Raw genomic sequence first — 19,204 nt, forward strand, 5'->3', positions numbered from 1 at the left:
GAAACATACTCTGCTTCACGGAAAAAATGGCTCTCTCGAGATATACTGTCTGACTGTAAAGCCAGTTGGGTTCTCTGTACATCGCACCGACAGGAACAAACATCTCTACGAGAAGCAGAAGGGTGGAGGTATATGTTTTATGATTAACGACTTATGGTGTGACTGTGATAACATACAGGAACTCAAGTCCTGCTGTTCACTCGACCTAGAATATCTCACAATCAAATGCAGACCGTACTATCTCCCAAGATAATTTTCATCAATAGTAGCCACAGCGGTCAATATCCACCCCAAGCCGATACCACGACGGCCTTCAAAGAACTTCACTGGACTTTAGCAAACTAGACACCACATATCCTGAGGCTGCATTTATTGTAGCTGGGGATTTTAACAAAGCAAATTAGAGGAAAAGGCTCCAGAAATTCTATCAACATATGGATTGTTGTACTCGCGCTGCTGAAACCCTCGAACATTGTTATACTACCTTCCAGAATGCCCATCCTCCATTCGGAAAATCGGACCATGATTCCATCTTGCTCCTCCCCTCCTATAGGTAGAAACTCAAACAGGAAGCACCCGTGGTGAGGACTATTCAAAGCTGGTCTGACCAATCGGAATCCACGGTTCAAGACTGTTTTGATCACGCAAACTGTTCAGAGTAGCTTCAGAGAATAATATCGACAAATATACCAATACGGTGAATGAGTTTATCAGGAAGTGCATAGGAGATGTTGTTCCCACTGTGACTATTAAAATCTACCCCAACCAGAAACTGTGGATAGACTCGCGCATTCGCGCAAAACTGAAAGTGCAAACCACCACATTTAACCAAGGCAAGAAGACTAGGAATATGGAAAAATACAAACAGTGTAGTTATTCCCTCCGCAAAGCAATCAAGCAGACTAAACTTAGGTATAGGGACAAAGTTGAGTCCCAGTTAAACAGCTCAGACACGAGACATATGTGGCAGGGTCTACAGACAATCAAGGATTATAAAAGGAAAACCAGCCACGTCGCGGACACCGAAGTCTTGCTCCTGGACAGTCTGAACACCTTCTTCGCACGCATTGAGGGTAATACAGTGCCACAGACGCGGTTTTTATCCATATAGTTTTTCAACTGCATTGTTGGTTAGTGGCTCATAAGTAAGCAATTCACTGTAAGGTCTGTTGTATTCGGTGCATGTGACTAATAAAATTTGATTTGAAGACGGAATGAAGTCCCGAGCTGTCCCTACAAGACCTGATCCAGAAACAGAGAAGAGGGATAGAAGATGGAACGAAGTCCTGAACTGTCCCTACATGTCCCATAGTTCTTTGTCTCTCTCAGGAAAATGGATTATTAAAAATACATTTGAGATATATTAAAAAATAAACACAAAGACTGAATGGGGGCTTTAAAGCCACATTCTCTAAGATACATATCCATCACATATGTAAACAGTAGATCATGCTTAACAACATATATCACTCGATTAACAACATATAGCTCTCGATTAACAACACACACAAAAAACACAGAGTAAAAAAAAAAGACTATTTAATCCCAGAGTGTACATAGAATCTACATAAAAACTGCTACACTCCATATTCAATTCATATCTTGGGATATTAAAACATAAAAATGTATTTTTGAGTAGGTTTTCTCCAATTTGATTTCATATGGAAATAAGAGCATAAACAAAACCACAAAGCATCAATTGTCAGTCAAAAATATGAGACAAGTATGGGAGCAAAGTGTGTGATACATCATGAATTGTAAGTATGTGAAATATCGCTCTCCACACTGGGAGCATGGGTAAGGCTTCTCTGCTGAGAGTGTAACCTCAGTCTTTCAGGTGCCTAAACTGGGTAAATATCTTTCTAAACTGAAGGCATTCATAGAGTTTCTCTCGTGTGGATACTTCATGTGATTTAGCCTTTCCACACTGGGAGCAGTGGAAAGGCTTTCCCCTGTGTGTCTTTGCTCATGAATCTTCAGGAAGCCTGATGAGGTTAAACTCTTTCCACACAGAGCAGTGATGGGGCTTTTCATCTGTATATCCACTCATGTGATTTTAGGTTTCTTAATCGGTTAAAACGCTTTTCACACTGGGAGTATTGATAAGGCTTTTCTCCTGTGTGTATTCTATTATGTATTTTCAGGCTCCCTAGCTGGGTAAAACTCTATCCACACTGGGAACATTGGTAGGGCTTCTCTCCAGTGTGCGTTCTCTCATGCGCTTTCAGTTGCCTTAACCAACGGAAACTCTTTTCACAATGGAAACAGTGGTAAGGCTTTTCCCCTGTGTGTACTCTTATGGCACTTCAGGTTATTTAACCGCTTAAAAGTATTACCACATTGAGGGCATTTGTGAGGCTTATCTTCTGTGTGTATTATCTCATGTGATTTCAGGTAACTTAACTGTGAAAATCTCTTTCCACACTGGGAGCATTGGTAAGGCTTCTCTCCTGTGTGTATTCTATTATGTATTTTCAGGCTCGCTAACTGGGTAAAACTCTTTCCACATTGGGAACATTGGTAGGGCCTCTCTCCAGTGTGTATTCTTTCATGCACCTTCAGTGTCCGTAATTGAGTAAAACTTTTTCCACACTGGGAGCAGTGGTGTCGTCTTGCTGGTTCAGACGTCTCTGGTTCTTCAGAGTCTGGTCTCTCTCCTGCCAAAGACAAAGTGTTTAATTTAACAGAGAGATCATTATTTGTTGTGATGTGTGTTTTGTCCTATATTTATATTGCATTTATTTATTTATTTTAATCCCCCCATCGGAGGCCTTTTGCCTTTTGGTAGACCATCATTGTAAATAAGAATTTGTTCTTAACTGACAAAAAAAATAAAAAACATCTGCTAGCATACATAGACTTCCAGTCATTTTGTTAACGCTAGTTAGCAACTTTCTTCAAACCGCTCACAGAGACATAACATGTATATACACTAGTTCATCTGACTCTGGGGAAGTAGATAAAAGGCCTCATTGCCAAAATCCCGAAGTATCCTTTTAAGGATAATTATGAACGTGGTTTCATTTGGAAATGACTAACTTTAATTGTGCATGCTCAGGTTGACCTTCCCACAGAATCTACCACAGTCTCCCCAAAAAGCTTGTCCATTTCATGTAACATCCATAAAGCTTCTATATCTCCAACATGCCAATATTTAGAAGTCCGATTTCCTGGGTATACACCCCGCCCAAGGGGTAATACAGACAAACACATCAAAAGTTTTATTTATATTTTGTCTTTCCATTCTGTGAGACATTAAAATTGTGATTTTGTGTGCAAATGTTATGTCCATAACGCTGGAATCGCACGTACGGGGGACCAGTACGGGAAAAAAAATATGTATGAAATGTATGCATTCACTACTGTAAGTCGCTCTGGAAAAGAGCGTCTGCTAAATGACTAAAATGTCAAATGTAAATAACTTCAGTAGAATGACCCTTTAAAAATCACACATCAGTTCAACAGAAAGAGATATTCAGGCGTTCGGTTCAACGACTGCAGAGTTTGTGCACCTTTTTTTAAGACAGTACTTACTGGTGTTAATCAGATCTCCGTTGTGGTCTTCTTCCTCCTCCAACGTGGCAGTAATCTCCCCCTCCACTCCAAAAACGTGTTTTATTTCTTTCACTGTGAGAGTCATCGCCTCATCCTCCTCTTTCACTACAAAAACTGCATCCTGTTGTTTCTCTTCCTCCTCGTCTTCTTTCACAGTAACATCCTCCTCTTCTTTCACTCTGAAAACGTCTTCCGCTTCTGTCACAGTAACATCCTCCTCTTTCACTCTGAAAGCTTCTCTCTCTTCTGTCACAGTAACTTCTTTCGCTGTAACAGCCTAACCCTCTACTTGTTTTTTAACTGTGACATCCTCTTCTTCCTTCTCCTCTTTCACGAGAGTTTCTTTCTCCGTCCAGCAGACCTCTTCTTTAGCAGGAAGGGATCGGCTTAGTGAGCTCATGGTCGGGGATGTTAGCTTGCTAGCTAGCATTAGCGATTAGCTTAGTACTAGGCTATCTTAACAAGCTAGCTAGCTAACAAGGTCAATATTAAATGGAGTAACTAGTAAATACGCAGATAGTGTGTTTAAATCACTGAGGTTAATACAGTAAAATGTTTCGGTTTTGTGTTGGCTATCGAGTTACCGAGGTGGTTGAATCAGTAGCCGTGTTGCTGTTGTTGAAGAACCGTCCCGTCCACTAGATTTTACGTCACGCAAGAAGCGCCACCATCGCCATCTGCTGACTGGAGTGGGTAACGCTGTTTAGGAGAAAATTGACTACAATGTTTATTCTGGCAAACAATGTGATAACAAATAATTACAAAATTACCATATTACTTCTTACAGCCATTGCTTTCCTCTACGCAGACCTAGATATTAATATGAATATTATTAATAAATACTGTCTTGTTTCATGTCCCAAAAGCCTACATGGATAGAATGCAAGACTTGACTAATATTGGCCACATTGTAAGAATTAGCATGCTCCAATGTATCGTCACGGTCTGTTGCCAGGGTGGAACTTACACTCCAGTAGATCTGAAAACTTGGCATCCAGCCAATCAGAAAAGCAAGCCAAAAGTCAGGACACTTAAACAATTATTCAGCATTCATCATTTATTCAAATTATCATCAGGAAGAATCTCCCCCCCCCCCCCCCCCCCCCCCCCCCCCGTCGAAACATGTTGTCGATCTTCAGAGCATTTCTCCTATAGCTGCCGTTTCTATTAGACACATCTGGGAATTTATCATTTTTTTCAGACATTGCTTTTGTCGAATAAACCTGGGTCAGTGGACACCTGCCTAATGTCATAACATATCACTCTAAACAAATGTTTTCAATTTTTTATTACCAATACATTCCTCTACGCAGACTTAGACCTTAATATGATTATGTACATTATGAATAAATAGTGCAAATAGGAATTGTTCATTGTTTTCTCTTTTCACATCTAGATGTGACCATACTATTCCCTTAAAGGGAAAATCTGCAGTAGCTACATATATTTTTGCACTTGATTTTTGAAGCATTTTCGGCAGTTAAATGCAACAACAAACAATTATTTATGAAAAACTCTCTTAATAATATGGATTTTGAACACTATAATTTATTGGTGAGTATGAAAGCTGTACTTTTTGTTTATGGTTAACGGAGCTTGTTTGCCATTAGCCAATCGTCGATCTCGGGTTCAAGGTATGTGTTACGTACCCCAGTTCCTGTGTTGTGGTTTTGTTTGTATGTGAGGATGGATTCCTGAAATTCCCCCAAGCAGCTGATTGGTCGGATCCATTGATGATTGGAGCTGACCCCGCGCTCTCGTCAGAAACAGCTGTCTTCATTTACCAACTCCTTCTCCAACTATATAAGCCAGTGTTCTGTTGCGCAGAAGGGAGATGAGTGTGTACTGTGTTGGTTGTTGTTGAGAGAGCTGATTGGTATGTCCTATGTTGGTTGTTGCAGAGAGAGCTTATTAGTATGTCCTGTGTGTGTAAGTAGGACGCAGTGTTTTGATTATTGACATTGTTTTTGTTCCCAGGGGGGAAGGGGAAGGCACGTAGGGTGTGCTTAGGCAAGAGGCCTGTGGGCATACATAACCTGTAGTATTTACTGTCTATGCACACTAGGTAAGACGTGGGTGGACCACCCCCTGTATTTTGGTTAGCGCACCAGGTGGTGCTAAGTAGTGGGTAGGCAGGTAAGGTAGGACAGGGCTTTGCAATTTACTTTCTTTGCTTTGGTTTCCGTTCAGCCCCTTTCCCCCAAGTCTTAGCTTATGAAGGAATAAATACATTCCCAGTAAACGGTAAATTCTCTGCCTTTGTCATCCTTACTCGCACCTACAGTCCCATACCTCTTTCACTCCACCTACAGTCCCATACCTCTTTCACTCCACGGGGAGTTGAGTTGTAGCAGGGTGTTGCGTTCCCTCTTCCTAGAGGTGTACGTAACAGTATGTGAACACACAACTCGTTGCTCCCAGTTTAAAAGTAGTATTTTTCCCACTTGTTATGAACGCAGCATAAGATACATATCCAGTTTAAAAGTAGTATTTTCCCACTTGTTATGATCGTGGAGGGGCTCAGCATTGTCGCTAACATGGAGAAGAAGGGTTCCAGCAGTGGCAAATGCTCCGCCAAGGTCGTCATCAATGACCGTGGAGAGCTCTGAGCACCCTGTCCCTCCCTCTTTCCACTTTCATCCCTCCTTCCCACCCTGCCTCCTTTCACCCAGCTTTGAGCTTTTCATCCCTTGTTCCCTCCCTCTACACAGCTCTAAGCATCAACCTCTCCTTCCTTCCTTCCATCCTTCCTTCCTTCAGCTCTCCCCTCCGCTCCCCTCCCCAATAATTAGAAACATTCCCTTTAATTGAGATTAGTTTTTTTTTACAATTCCTCTCTCCTCCCGAACGGTTTGTCTTGTCTGAACTAGTTTCATTTGGTATGTTTCTCAGGTCTCCTAAGATACATATCCAGTTTAAAAGTAGTATTTTCCCACTTGTTATGAACGCAGCATAAGAAACATTATCAGCCAATGTAAACAATAGAGCATCACATGGAAACAGCAATTGATTACACACACACACACACACACACACACACACACACACACACACACACACACACACCACACACACACCACACACACACACACACAGACCATTTAATCACAGTAAGTAAGCCTGTACATTGAATCTGATGTACTACTGTATACATTCAATTCATGTCTTGAGAAAATAAAATAGCAAACGACATACATTTATTTTTGAGCAGGCGTTATCCAATTTGATTTCATATGGCACAAACAAATTCATACATTTTCATTCAAAAATAAGATAATGGGAGTGTGTTCTCATGAATTTCTCATGAATTTTAAGTTAAAACTATGTGACGTGAACTATCTCTTTCCACAGACTGTCACACCCTGATCTGTTTCACCTGTCTTTGTGCTTGTCTCCACCCCCCTCCAGGTGTCGCCCATCCTCCCCAGTGTACTTATACCTGTGTTCTCTGTTTGTCTGTTGCCAGTTAGTTTTTGTTTCGTCAAGCCTACCAGCGGTTTTTCCTGTGCTCCTGTCTGTCTCTAGTTCCTGTTTTCCCGGTTTTTGACTGCCTTGAGCCTGCCTGCCGTTCTGTACCTTACGAACTCTGTTCTGGACTACTGGCCTCCGCCTGCCCTGAACCTGCCTGCCGTTCTGTATCTTTCGAACTCTGTTCTGGACTACTGACCTCTGCCTGCCCTTGACATGTCGTTTGCCTGCCTCCCTGTTTTCATAATAAAAACTTCTGTTACTTCGAAACTGTCTGCATCTGGGTCTTCTCCTGAGCCTTGACACTGACAGCAGTGGTAAGGCATCTCCTCTGTGTTCACTCATGGTCTTTCAGGTCTCCTAACTGGGTAAATAGCTTTTCACAGAGTATTGATAATGCTTTTTTCAGGTGTGGATTTTCACAGTGGGAGAAGTGGGAAAGCTATTTATCCCTTGTGTGCGTTATCTTGTGTCTTCAGGTTCCCTACATCGGTAAAACTCTTTCCACACAGGGATTTTCTCCTGTATGTGTTCTCTCATGTATTTTCATGCTCCCTAACTGGGTAAAACTCTTTTCACAATGTGAGCATTGGAAAGACTTTTCTCCTGAGTGTGCCCTCTCATGTGATTTCAGGGAACCTGATGAGGAAAATCTCTATTCACACTGGGAGCAGTGATAAGGCTTTTCTCCTGTGTGTCCCCTCTCATGTTCTTTGAGGTTATACAACCGGTTAAAACTCTTTCCACAGAGCATTTGTGAGGCTTATCTCCAGAGTGTATTGTCTCATGTATTTTCAGGTTTCCTAACTGGGTAAAACTCTTTCCACACTGGGAGCAGTGGTGGTACGGCTTCTCTCCAGTGTGTGTTCTCTCATGCTCTTTCAGTTGCCCTGACCAGCTAAAACTCTTTTCACACTGGGAACAGTGGTAAGGCTTTTCTCCTGAGTGTGTCCGCTCGTGTGATTTCAGGCACCCTGATGAGGAAAATCTCTTTTCACATTGGAGACAGTGGTAAGGCTTCTCCCCTGAGTGCAATATCTCATGTTTTTTCAGGTGTCCTAACTGGGTAAAACCCTTTCCACATTGGGAGCAGTGATGAGGCTTATCTTCTGTGTGTATTCTCTTATGTGATTTCAGGCTTCCTAACTGGGTAAAACTCTTTCCACACTGGGAACATTGGTAGGGCTTTTCTCCTGTGTGTATTCTTTCATGGTCTTTCAGGTTCCCTAACTTAGTAATACTCTTTCCACACAGAGCAGTGGTGTGGTCTTGCTGGTTTGGATGCCTCTGGTTCCTCTGAGTCTGGTCTCTTTCCTGCCAAAGACAAACAGAGTATTTAACTTAAGAGTGATCAGGGTCCTATTTATCAAATGAAAACGGAGGAAAACGGGCCGAAATCGGGAGGGACGACTAGCGGAACTTGTACAATAAGAAATGCTTGTTTATGTTTTTTTTGCTACGATGTGCACTAATTAATACAACCTAGAATTTAATCTCTACATGATTAAATGTGTCTTTGCGCAGCAACAGCTGGAAAAACAATTCAAATCTAGTATTGGCTTCATACACCAACACCTAGCGTGAGTTATATGCTAAGACCACTATGCCTGTTTTTAACCAGTCAGAAAGTGATTGAAATCATATGGAACAACCCACATTCATCTTAATCACAGCTGAAGAGGATATAAAGGCAACATATCAAGAAGCTGTGTGTCTGTTCCACTTCATCCACAGCGACTGATGGACAAGACTCTGTCCAGAACTCTATATTTAATGTTCCACTCCATCCACAGCGACTGATGGACAAGACTCTGTCCAGAACTCTATATTTAATGTTCCACTCCATCCACAGCGACTGATGGACAAGACTCTGTCCAGGACTCTATATTTAATGTTCCACTCCATCCACAGTGACTGATGGACAAGACTCTGTCCAGAATTCCCCTCCTGGACATTGTGGGCATGTGCATCTTGGTGGTTTATTTGTTTTGGGTCTCTGCTATGTCTAGCCCTCACCCATCTTCACCTCTCTCCCCCGTCACGTGAGAGATCGATAGAATGTGCCCTTAGACAATCATTTAGTAGCCAGCTAGGTTCCTATTGGTCAGTTAGCCCCATGCTCTTACAAGGGTATAAATACAGGCCTCAGCTCGAGACCTCTTTTTCCTCCCGGTATTATCCTTGTGGGAGCGTGGCTGGATTTATGCCTTTTGGAGTGCGTGGGAAAATGTTACTGGTTCCTATTATTGGTACTATTACAACGTGTGCTGGAGTAGCTGTGTTCTATTCAGTTTCTCCTGGCTGCTAAAATTAGTCACCATTTTATATTGCCTATTTATCATTTATTCCATTCCTAATACAGTCCTGGTTATTGTACATTACTGTGCAATACAGCCCGTACTATCCCGAGTGGTGCAGCGGTCTAAGGCACTGCATCTCAGTGCTAGAGGCATCACTACAGACCCTGGTTCGTTCCCGGGCTGTATCACAACCGGCCGTGATTGGTAGTCCCATAGGAATTTGACCAATCGATTGGTCAAAATAAAAATAAAATGTTTTTAGTCGGGGACAGCCCTAGTAAAACTGCAGGAAATGAGCTTCAGATGCCCCAAAATATTCTTAGGGAGGACACCCAGACCCTCCGACCAGGTTATTGCCCCCCCCCCCTTCTAAAACCATCCCAGACCCTCCGACCAGGTTATGCCCCCCCCCTTCTAAAACCAACACAGACCCTCCGACCAGGTTATGCCCCCCCCCTTCTAAAACCAACCCAGACCCTCCGACCAGGTTATGCCCCCCCCTTCTAAAACCAACCCTGACCCTACGACCAGGTTATGCCCCCCTTCTAAAACCAACCCTGACCCACGACCAGGTTATGCCCCCCCTCTAAAACCAACCCAGACCCTCCGACCAGGTTATGCCCCCCCTTCTAAAACAACCCAGACCCTCCGACCAGGTTATGCCCCCCCCTTCTAAAACCAACCCAGACCCTCCGACCAGGTTATGCCCCCCCCTTTTAAAACCAACCCTGACCCTACGACCAGGTTATGCCCCCCTTCTAAAACCAACCCAGACCCTCCGACCAGGTTATGCCCCCCTTCTAAAACCAACCCAGACCCTATGACCAGGTTATGCCCCCCCCCTTCTAAAACCAAAGTGGCACCCCTGTTTGACATCTCCTGATCCTGTGACATTCTGATAGGGAACCATACCTGCTAGGGATGCACGACATATCGGTAAGCATATCAGAATCGGACGATATTAGCTAAAAATGCCAACATCGGCCCTATGTCTAGTTTAATGCTGATGTTAAAAAACTATGTCAAAGCTGACGTGCCATACCTATATAACGTAAGTAGATGACGTAATGACGCCATGAAAAATACAGCGCTACACACAAAGCAGAAAAATATTAAGCGTAATTCCAACACCAAAAAAGGTTCAAATCCAGCAGTCATTTCAAAGAGTAAGAACATTTCAGCGAGACAACTCAAAGGCGAAATCCGTTAACGCCAAGATAAAGGAATTCATTGCCCTTGACAATCAACCGTTCTCTGTCGTGGATGATGTTGGCTTTCGCCGACTGGTCGAGCACCGGTACACACTACAAAGTAGGCACTATTTTTCAGATGTTGCTCTACCGGAGTTGCACAGTATTGTTGAAACGAACATCCATGAGCTACTTGCTATGGCCGTCACTGCTATTAGCTTCACGACTGACATTTGGACCAGCGATGCAAGAAATGGTAAAACAAAAAAAAAGATTAAATGACCGTTCTTTTGTCTTTGTATTATCTTTTACCAGATCTATTGTGTTAGTCTCCTACATTCCTTTTACATTTCCACCAACTTCAAAGTGTGTCCTTTCAAATGGTACCAAGAATACGCATATCCTTGCTTCAGGGCCTGAGCTACAGGCAGTTAGATTTGGGTATGTCAATTTAGGCAAAAATTGAAATAAAAAAGGGGCAGATCCTTAAGAGGTAAGTAATAGGCTGCGTGTCCCATTCTAAATGATCCAGCCAGTTTGCAACAAGGCCCTTAAGTAATAGGTTACTCAAAGACAACGAGGGAAAGAAATGTACTTTTTGGACGAAATGAAAAACTTTAGGTTTGGTGCCCAACACAACTTATCGCAGAGTGAAACCCTCTGTATTTCCAAGTATTGTGGTGGCAGTATCATGTTATGGGTATGCATGTCACTGGCAAGAACTGGGGAGTTGGGACCAATCAGACGGTCTAAAATGGCTTTCCATTCTATAAATCGTCGGGGAGGTACTCAGATCCAGACTCATTGCGGAGAAGAAACTAACCTCCGTAGGCGTGGCATAACGTTTGGCTGGAGCAAGGAGTTGGGATAGCAAATAATATGCGCTCGTAATGTCTTGATCTGGTCACGAGTCATCTCCCCACAAGCCTCAGCCCTCTGATGACCTAACACTGAGATAGTTTGATTATAATATGCGTTCGTAATGTCTTGATCTGGTCGCGAGTCATGATTTACAACCAAATTGACTGAGCTTGAGAAATTTTGACAAACAATTGACATATGTTGCCCTAAAATTATTAATTAATTGTAGATATTTTTGTTTAACTTTTTTGTTGTTGTTGAAAATGTAGGGTAGGTTGTGTAGACCAGTAGAAAGAAAATCCAATTGTAACCCATTTTTTTATTTAATGCAGCAAAATATGAAGTGAGAACTGGGTGTGTCAGCTCTATGAATCTCACCGTCACATATACAGTTAATAACAGGAAGTTATTTTAACGTAGCTTTCTGACTATGGACATTACATAGGAGAAGTGCGCGAAATTGGTACTCGGTCAATGACTGTACCAGTTTTAGCAGCACGTGCCTGATTTTCAACCTTCCCAAGTTCTCCCATGTCACCCCGCAGACTCTGCTGATAGCTACTTTATTGAGGAAAATGTAACTTGCTATGCCTGTGATATGTGGTTGTCCCACCTAGCTACTGTATCCTAAGATGAATGCATTAACTAATTCTGAAAAAGAGCGTCTGCTAAATGACAAATGTATATCTTATATGCCTGGACGGTCTATAAACCCTGGGCTAGGGGTGGGTAGAGTTTCACTAGGCACTGTGCTAGCTTTAACAATTCCTACAGTACATAACGACACACTCAAACGTAACACTTAAGTTGAATGCCCTGTAAAAACCACACATCGGTTCAACGCCTGCAAAGTACGTGACCCGGTTTAATATAGGCCTAGTACTCACCGGTGTTAATCAGATCTCCAGTCCTCTCTTCTTCCTCCAATGTGACAGGAATCTCCCCCTCCTCCTTCACTCCAAAAACGTCTTCCTCTTCTTTCACCGTAACAGTCCTCTCCTCCTCAACAAAACATGTATTCTGTTGTTTTTCTTCCTCCTCTTTCACTCTGAAAGCATGTTCCTCTTCTTTCACTGACACGTCTTCTTTTAACTGTGACAGCCTCCTCTTTCTTCTCCTCTTTTAAGAGAACTTCTTTCTCCGTCCAGCAGACCTCTTCTTTAGCAGGAAGGGAGTAGCTTTATGAGCTATTAGCTAGCTAGCATTCGCGACTACCCTAGTGCTAAACTCAGTAGCTATCAATCTTAACACATTTGCAAATTACGTTTAACTCAACTTGTTGATACGCTTACAGAATTGTGTTTAAAACACTGAGTTTCAGGTAGCTACACAAAAAAAATATCTAAAGTGGTTAAATATTTAGATTTTGTGCTGGCTAGCGTCCCGTCCACTAGATCCTACGTCACTCAAGAAGCGTCACCTGAAAGACTCACATCTGCTGACTGCAGTGGTCACCAGTTCTAGCAAACAACGTCATAACAAATCATTCCAAAAAAGCTCATTTGTTCTCTTTTCTTTACAAGACCATATTTCCTCTACGCAGGCTTAGACCTGAATATGAACATTATGAATAAAAAGGGTCATTATTGGACTGCGGTAATATTTAAGTACATATTATCATTACGTACATATTAAACCTTCAAGAAAACATATTTTCCCACATCAGGCATTAAATACCTTTTATTATTGTCCATTTTTGTCTGAATTGGACACCATTTATCGTCAACCGCGTCACAAGCAATATGGAAGTAGTCGAAATATGATTACAAAATATGCTTGTTATAAAATCAACATTTACCTAATGCTCATGTGTCCACCAAACCAATAAAATTATTATAAATATAACATTTATGTAAAATCTCAGAATTTTGCTATATTAAACCCTGAAATAAACACATTGTGTCAGCGGGTCATCATTTAAATAAAAAAAATGCTTTCCATTCAGAATTTTAATATAAATCTAATCTTCTTGGCATTGTCCTTAACATTTCCCACTGAACTCAGAAAACATTAAATTCATATTTATTCATCTTTGCCATTTTATTTAACAAATATTGTCATGTGACGGGGTTGAGGCTAGGGAGACAGGGTTGAATACTTTAACGGGGTTGAAGAGACACATCAGTTTCCATATAAAGTAGTTTAGTTTACTATCAAAATCCCTCCAAGATTTACCCTAATAGATTACATTTCATTGTATGCAACCATGTAATAAGGACAGTAGATATATTTAGAATAATATGGGTTTTATTAACCAAACTGCAGGAAATATCGAAACAAATAAAAACACGTCAGGCATTAGAGTAATTAATAACATTCAGAGGTTTCATCAGAAAAGTTAAACGTCATCAATCTGTAGGAACATGTTCCAAGGGCATTTAGAACGCTAGAACAGCACTAGTGTCGGCATGACTATCCTTCTTCTCAGGAGCACCGTATTCATTCATTCATGGTTTTCTTCCTGAGAGTCTGGCCCACACATCTCTCTCAACCTCTTATGTGGCGGGATGTCACACGCTCTGGGGCTGGAATCATCTCAAGGACTTCAAACTGATACCAGTGGATGTCATCTCGGGAATGCCAGAAAAATCGGTTTGGTCCTTCACGATGTATATATTTCACTTATACACTAATTTCATCCCTGCCGAGGATGATGCCTGGATAAAAAAGGATTTTCCTCATTGGCTGGCTGTTCTGGAGCAGCCAGGACCTTCTGCCTGAAACTGAAGTGCTGTGTGTTAAAGCATGTACAGTTTAGGTCCTTCTTTGTTGAACAAAGGCAACTAACTGACACACATCAGACATCACCTCACCAGGAGCAAGGGTGATGACCTGGTGTATTCTCATGGTGGAGGGCACCGCTTTTTTCGGTCTTGGCATCATCTCCATCGCACGTTCAACATCAGCACTCTTCACACAGAACAGCTTGACTGACATGGAGGCCTTTGTAAAGCTCCTGTGCGTTACTGATATCACGGCCCTTAGCCACCAACCTGTCCGCCGTTCTCTTCAACGTTCATGATGTGGACTTAGTGGTCAAGTTCCTCAGTGCTCCTTTCCTCTCCTTGCTTCTTTTGTATGCTGTTCTCCACTGTTTACGCTTCTGATGCTGGCCTCTCACACTTAAATCACTGATCTTTTTCCCTGAATCAACATTCCTTTTCCATCGCTCTCTCTCTCAAGGTATTGTTCCTTTTTTACTGGGTCAGCATTGTGACGTGCAAGACACTGCCTTTGTCGTTCTGCTGCTGATGTGGGTGCCATCATTCCCTAGATGTTTCAATGGAATAACGTTAAATCAAAGATTCTTAGAATATATACATGTATACACTACATGTATGCACTATAATCATTGAGTAATTTAGGATCCAGAGCAACTTAAAGGAACAACTGAAGTTAAGAGCCTTGCCCAACTCTCCTACCACTAGGCTACCTGCCTTAAAATAAATGTTCTGTTCACATGGAACACATTACAGCATGTTTCATAAGTGAATATAAACAATATATAATGTATAAAATATTCAATAATTAATTTGTTTAGATGCAACATTCATAAATAAAGTAAATAACTCAACCCTGTCACAGGTTTACAACCCATTACATGTAGACTGAGGGACAAAGCTAAATTGTTTGATTTTTAATCAATAATCATGCATTTATTTGATAAAAATACTTTCTCAACAAAATAACACAAATTTATGTTTGCATTAAATTATGTGCACATTTTAACATGAATTTCCCAAGTAAAACCTAATTGAAACGCCTGGGGGACATGACACAATTCTTGGTGTCAGCTAAAAAAATATGATTTTGTAATAAAGTTTAAATTAATGCTATATTTATTTCAATTCATTATACTGGACATTTCAATGTATATACAAAATCAGTCAGTGGGACTGAAATATTACCAGAGCTCAAGAATGACCCAAATACTGTTAAAATCTAAATAGTTTTCTCTGTCTGTTATTTTTTCACATCTAAATGTGACCATACAACTCCCTTAAAGTGAAGGTAGCTAAATGTAACCACATGTAACATATGGATCTGCATTAGCATAGCATCACAAGTCCCAATGCAAAGTTCTACCTCTCTTTTCTATTTTTCGAGTACATAAAACGATCAGAATTTCAAAGAATGCCAAAGCCATGTCAGAATTATTTTTTACAGGCTGTGAAGTAATATGGAGGACCCAGCTAGCCAGCCTATTCCATACAATGTAAACTTTGACAGAAATATCGTCAAATAAATAACTTCAAATTAAACCAAATCGTGTGCACTCATGACTACTGGTTTCAATAACATTTTCAGCCAACTTACAAGCAAATACTTTATGCATTGACTGTTACAGATAAGCGTGCAAGGTTGCTAGGCAACTAGCCTGCTAATGTTAGCCCTACCAGACATTTACATTACATTACATTTAAGTCATTTAGCAGACGCTCTTATCCAGAGCGACTTACAAAATGGTGCATTCACCTTATGATATCCAGTGGAACAACCACTTTACAATAGTGCATCTAAATATTTTAAGGGGGGGGGGTTAGAAGGATTACTTTATCCTATCCTAGGTATTCCTTAAAGAGGTGGGGTTTCAGGTGTCTCCGGAAGGTGGTGATTGACTCCGCTGTCCTGGCGTCGTGAGGGAGCTTGTTCCACCATTGGGGTGCCAGAGCAGCGAACAGTTTTGACTGGGCTGAGCGGGAACTGTGCTTCCTCAGAGGTAGGGGGGCCAGCAGGCCAGTGGTGGATGAACGCAGTGCCCTTGTTTGGGTGTAGGGCCTGATCAGAGCCTGAAGGTATGGAGGTGCCGTTCCCTTCACAGCTCCGTAGGCAATCACCATGGTCTTGTAGCGGATGCGAGCTTCAACTGGAAGCCAGTGGAGAGAGCGGAGGAGCGGGGTGACGTGAGAGAACTTGGGAAGGTTGAACACCAGACGGGCTGCGGCGTTCTGGATGAGTTGTAGGGGTTTAATGGCACAGGCAGGGAGCCCAGCCAACAGCGAGTTGCAGTAATCCAGACGGGAGATGACAAGTGCCTGGATTAGGACCTGCGCCGCTTCCTGTGTGAGGCAGGGTCGTACTCTGCGAATGTTGTAGAGCATGAACCTACAGGATCGGGTCACCGCCTTGATGTTAGTGGAGAACGACAGGGTGTTGTCCAGGATCACGCCAAGGTTCTTAGCACTCTGGGAGGAGGACACAAGGGAGTTGTCAACCGTGATGGCGAGATCATGGAACGGGCAGTCCTTCCCCGGGAGGAAGAGCAGCTCCGTCTTGCCGAGGTTCAGCTTGAGCTGGTGATCCGTCATCCACACTGATATGTCTGACAGACATGCAGAGATGCGATTCGCCGCCTGGTTATCAGAAGGGGGAAAGGAGAAGATTAATTGTGTGTCGTCTGCATAGCAATGATAGGAGAGACCATGTGAGGATATGACAGAGCCAAGTGACTTGGTGTATAGCGAGAATAGGAGAGGGCCTAGAACAGAGCCCTGGGGGACACCAGTGGTGAGAGCGCATGGTGCGGAGACAGATTCTCGCCACGCCACCTGGTACAGACCTACCTACTTCAGCACTGCATGAGTCAGCCAGTGGCTATCAACACCTAGCTAGCTCTAATTTACAACTTTAATAGCAAATTGAGCCACATTAAAGTTAACCAAAGTTTTGTAAATACACAATGCTATCTAACCAGTTATCAAATCATGTTACATGCAGTTATCTTTGCCAGCCAGCTAACATTAGCTATTTTAACCTGCTAGCCTAGCCAGCTAACTAGCCTAGCTAGCCAACCACCACAGTAAGTAGTGAGTAGCAAGCCAGAGCCCAACATTGTTAACAACTCGAGACCAAGTAGCACAGGCAGGAGCCGACTAAATCAAAACCAGCACATCAAAAGCGAAGAAAGCAGAGACTTACAGATTGACGGACCATCTGATGGTAAAAGAGTGGCTGAGATACTGAAGCGAGAGGCAGGGAGAAAAGTGCTTCTGAGAGAGAGGTCGTTTCACCTGGCCAAGGGAGGCGGGTAATTAGGGTGACCACATGTCCCGGACAGTCCCGCACAACCAAACAATCATGTCCTGCATTTTATCAACAAATTCAAAGCCACTAATTTAGAAAAAAAGGTTGATTTGTCCCGTAAAACAGTCTGACATTTTTTTTATTTTATTTTATTTCACCTTTATTTAACCAGGTAGGCAAGTTGAGAACAAGTTCTTATATAATAACCATCATGTGTGGTCCTCCCACTACGATTTGGGAAACCATGCAGTTTATTAGGCTACAGATGAAATAAGTTATGAACTTCACAGGGTGGTGAAAGTGCATGTGATGAGCTTGATGCTGCTTTCCAATACATTTTGATGGTCTTATTCTGGTGACATGATGTTTGATGATTGGTTGCCATTTGACAAACAAAATAATATTGCTCTTATCCATCATAATCTCATCATGTAGGATAGCCTACCTGCACTGTATCTGTGAGCTGCTGGCTACAGTGCACATGCCAAGAGCACGTTTGCTATATAACTCAACGGTTTTTCAAAACCATCAGTAGAGTTGAAAATGTGATGGAAACCCATTTAACTTGCATTTTTCATTTAGTACATGGGAATTCAACAGCAATTTTTTTCTTCTTCCGTGCAGTACTTCATCACGCAAAGACTTTTATCCGCAATAAATCTGTTTGATGCAAACATTTCGCGTATATTGTTTTATGCAGATTTGAGAATATTCACATGAAAATCTGTCGCAATTTGCACGGAAACTTAGCTACTAAGGTGGATATTGATCCAACACCTGCGACTAATCCAGACCAGCCCACTGGGCACAGACGTCAGTTCAACATCTAGTTTCTATTTACATTTCTTTGATTCGTCAACTAAAGTGAATTCAACATGAAATCAACACAAAATGTCACCAGTCACTGGATTTAGGTTGCCAGTTGGTTGAAACACAAAATGTCACCAGTCACTGGATTTAGGTTGCCAGTTGTGTGAAAATTAATAAAAAATACCTTGTGTAGATGGATTTTTACAAATCCAATCCGTTTTCCACATTGATCAAACATCATCATATGGATTTGTTTTGTTAAAATCAAATCAAATGTTATTGGTCACATACACATGGTTAGCAGATGTTATTGCGAGTGTAGCGAAATGCTTATGCTTCTAGATCCGACAGTGCTTTAGTATCTAACAGGTAATATCTAACAATTCCACAACAAAACCTAATACACACAATCTAGTAAAGGAATGGGATAAGAATATATAAATATAAAATACATGGATGAGTAGTAACAGAGCGGCTAAGATGCAATAGATAGTAAAGAATAGATAGTAAAGAATAGATAGTGAAGGATACAGTATACAGTATATACAGTTGAAATCGAAGTTTACATACACTTAGGTTGGAGTCATTAAAACTCATTTTTCAACCACTCCACAAATTTCTTGTTAATAAACTATAGTTTTGGCAAGTCGGTTAGGAAATCTACTGTGTGCATGACACAAGTAATTTTTCCAACAATTGTTTACAGGTAGATTATTTCACTTATAATTCACTGTATCACAATTCCAGTGGGTCAGAAGTTTACATACACTAAGTTGATTGTGCCTTTAAACAGCCTTGGAAAATTCCAGAAAATTATGTCATAGCTTTCAAAGCTTCTGATAGCCTAATTTACATCATTTGAGTCAATTGGAAGAGTACCTGTGGATGTATTTCAAGGCCTACCTTCAAACTCAGTGCCTCTTTACTTGACATCATGGGAAAAAAAAAAAAAAATCTGCCAAGATCTTAGAAAAAAAATTGTAGACCTCCACAAGT

General features: G+C 41.7%; 1 protein-coding gene and 1 long non-coding RNA gene across 2 annotated transcripts; both read right to left on the bottom strand.

Annotated features, from left to right (window-relative positions):
• Positions 1-1,522: 1,522 nt before the first annotated feature.
• On the bottom strand, positions 1,523-4,241 carry LOC106564029 (uncharacterized). The gene is made up of 2 exons (XR_001319384.3): positions 3,535-4,241; positions 1,523-2,657 (listed from the first exon to the last, which is right to left on the bottom strand). It is a non-coding gene; the product is annotated as an uncharacterized LOC106564029 (long non-coding RNA).
• A 2,439-nt stretch (positions 4,242-6,680) lies between these two features.
• LOC145859345 (uncharacterized) lies at positions 6,681-14,311 on the bottom strand. Its single transcript, XM_082958400.1, has 2 exons — positions 14,183-14,311; positions 6,681-8,337 (listed from the first exon to the last, which is right to left on the bottom strand). The coding sequence occupies exons 1-2, from the start codon at positions 14,309-14,311 to the stop codon at positions 7,654-7,656; spliced, it is 813 nt and encodes a 270-aa protein (XP_082814526.1). The 3' UTR covers positions 6,681-7,653.
• Between the last annotated feature and the right edge of the window lie 4,893 nt (positions 14,312-19,204).

The sequence above is a fragment of the Salmo salar genome, chromosome 12, assembly GCF_965601325.2.
Source record: "Salmo salar chromosome 12, fSalSal1, whole genome shotgun sequence".
NCBI lineage: Eukaryota > Metazoa > Chordata > Actinopteri > Salmoniformes > Salmonidae > Salmo > Salmo salar.

Excerpts from the sequence above, each read along its gene's own strand:
- LOC145859345 (XM_082958400.1), bottom strand. The coding sequence starts at position 14,311 with ATGTCAGTCAAGCTGTTCTGTGTGAAGAGTGCTGATGTTGAACGTGCG. Across the intron at positions 8,338-14,182 it reads TCACCCTTGCTCCTGGTGAG|GAAAGAGACCAGACTCAGAG; the intron begins GTGATGTCTGAT and ends TGTCTTTGGCAG.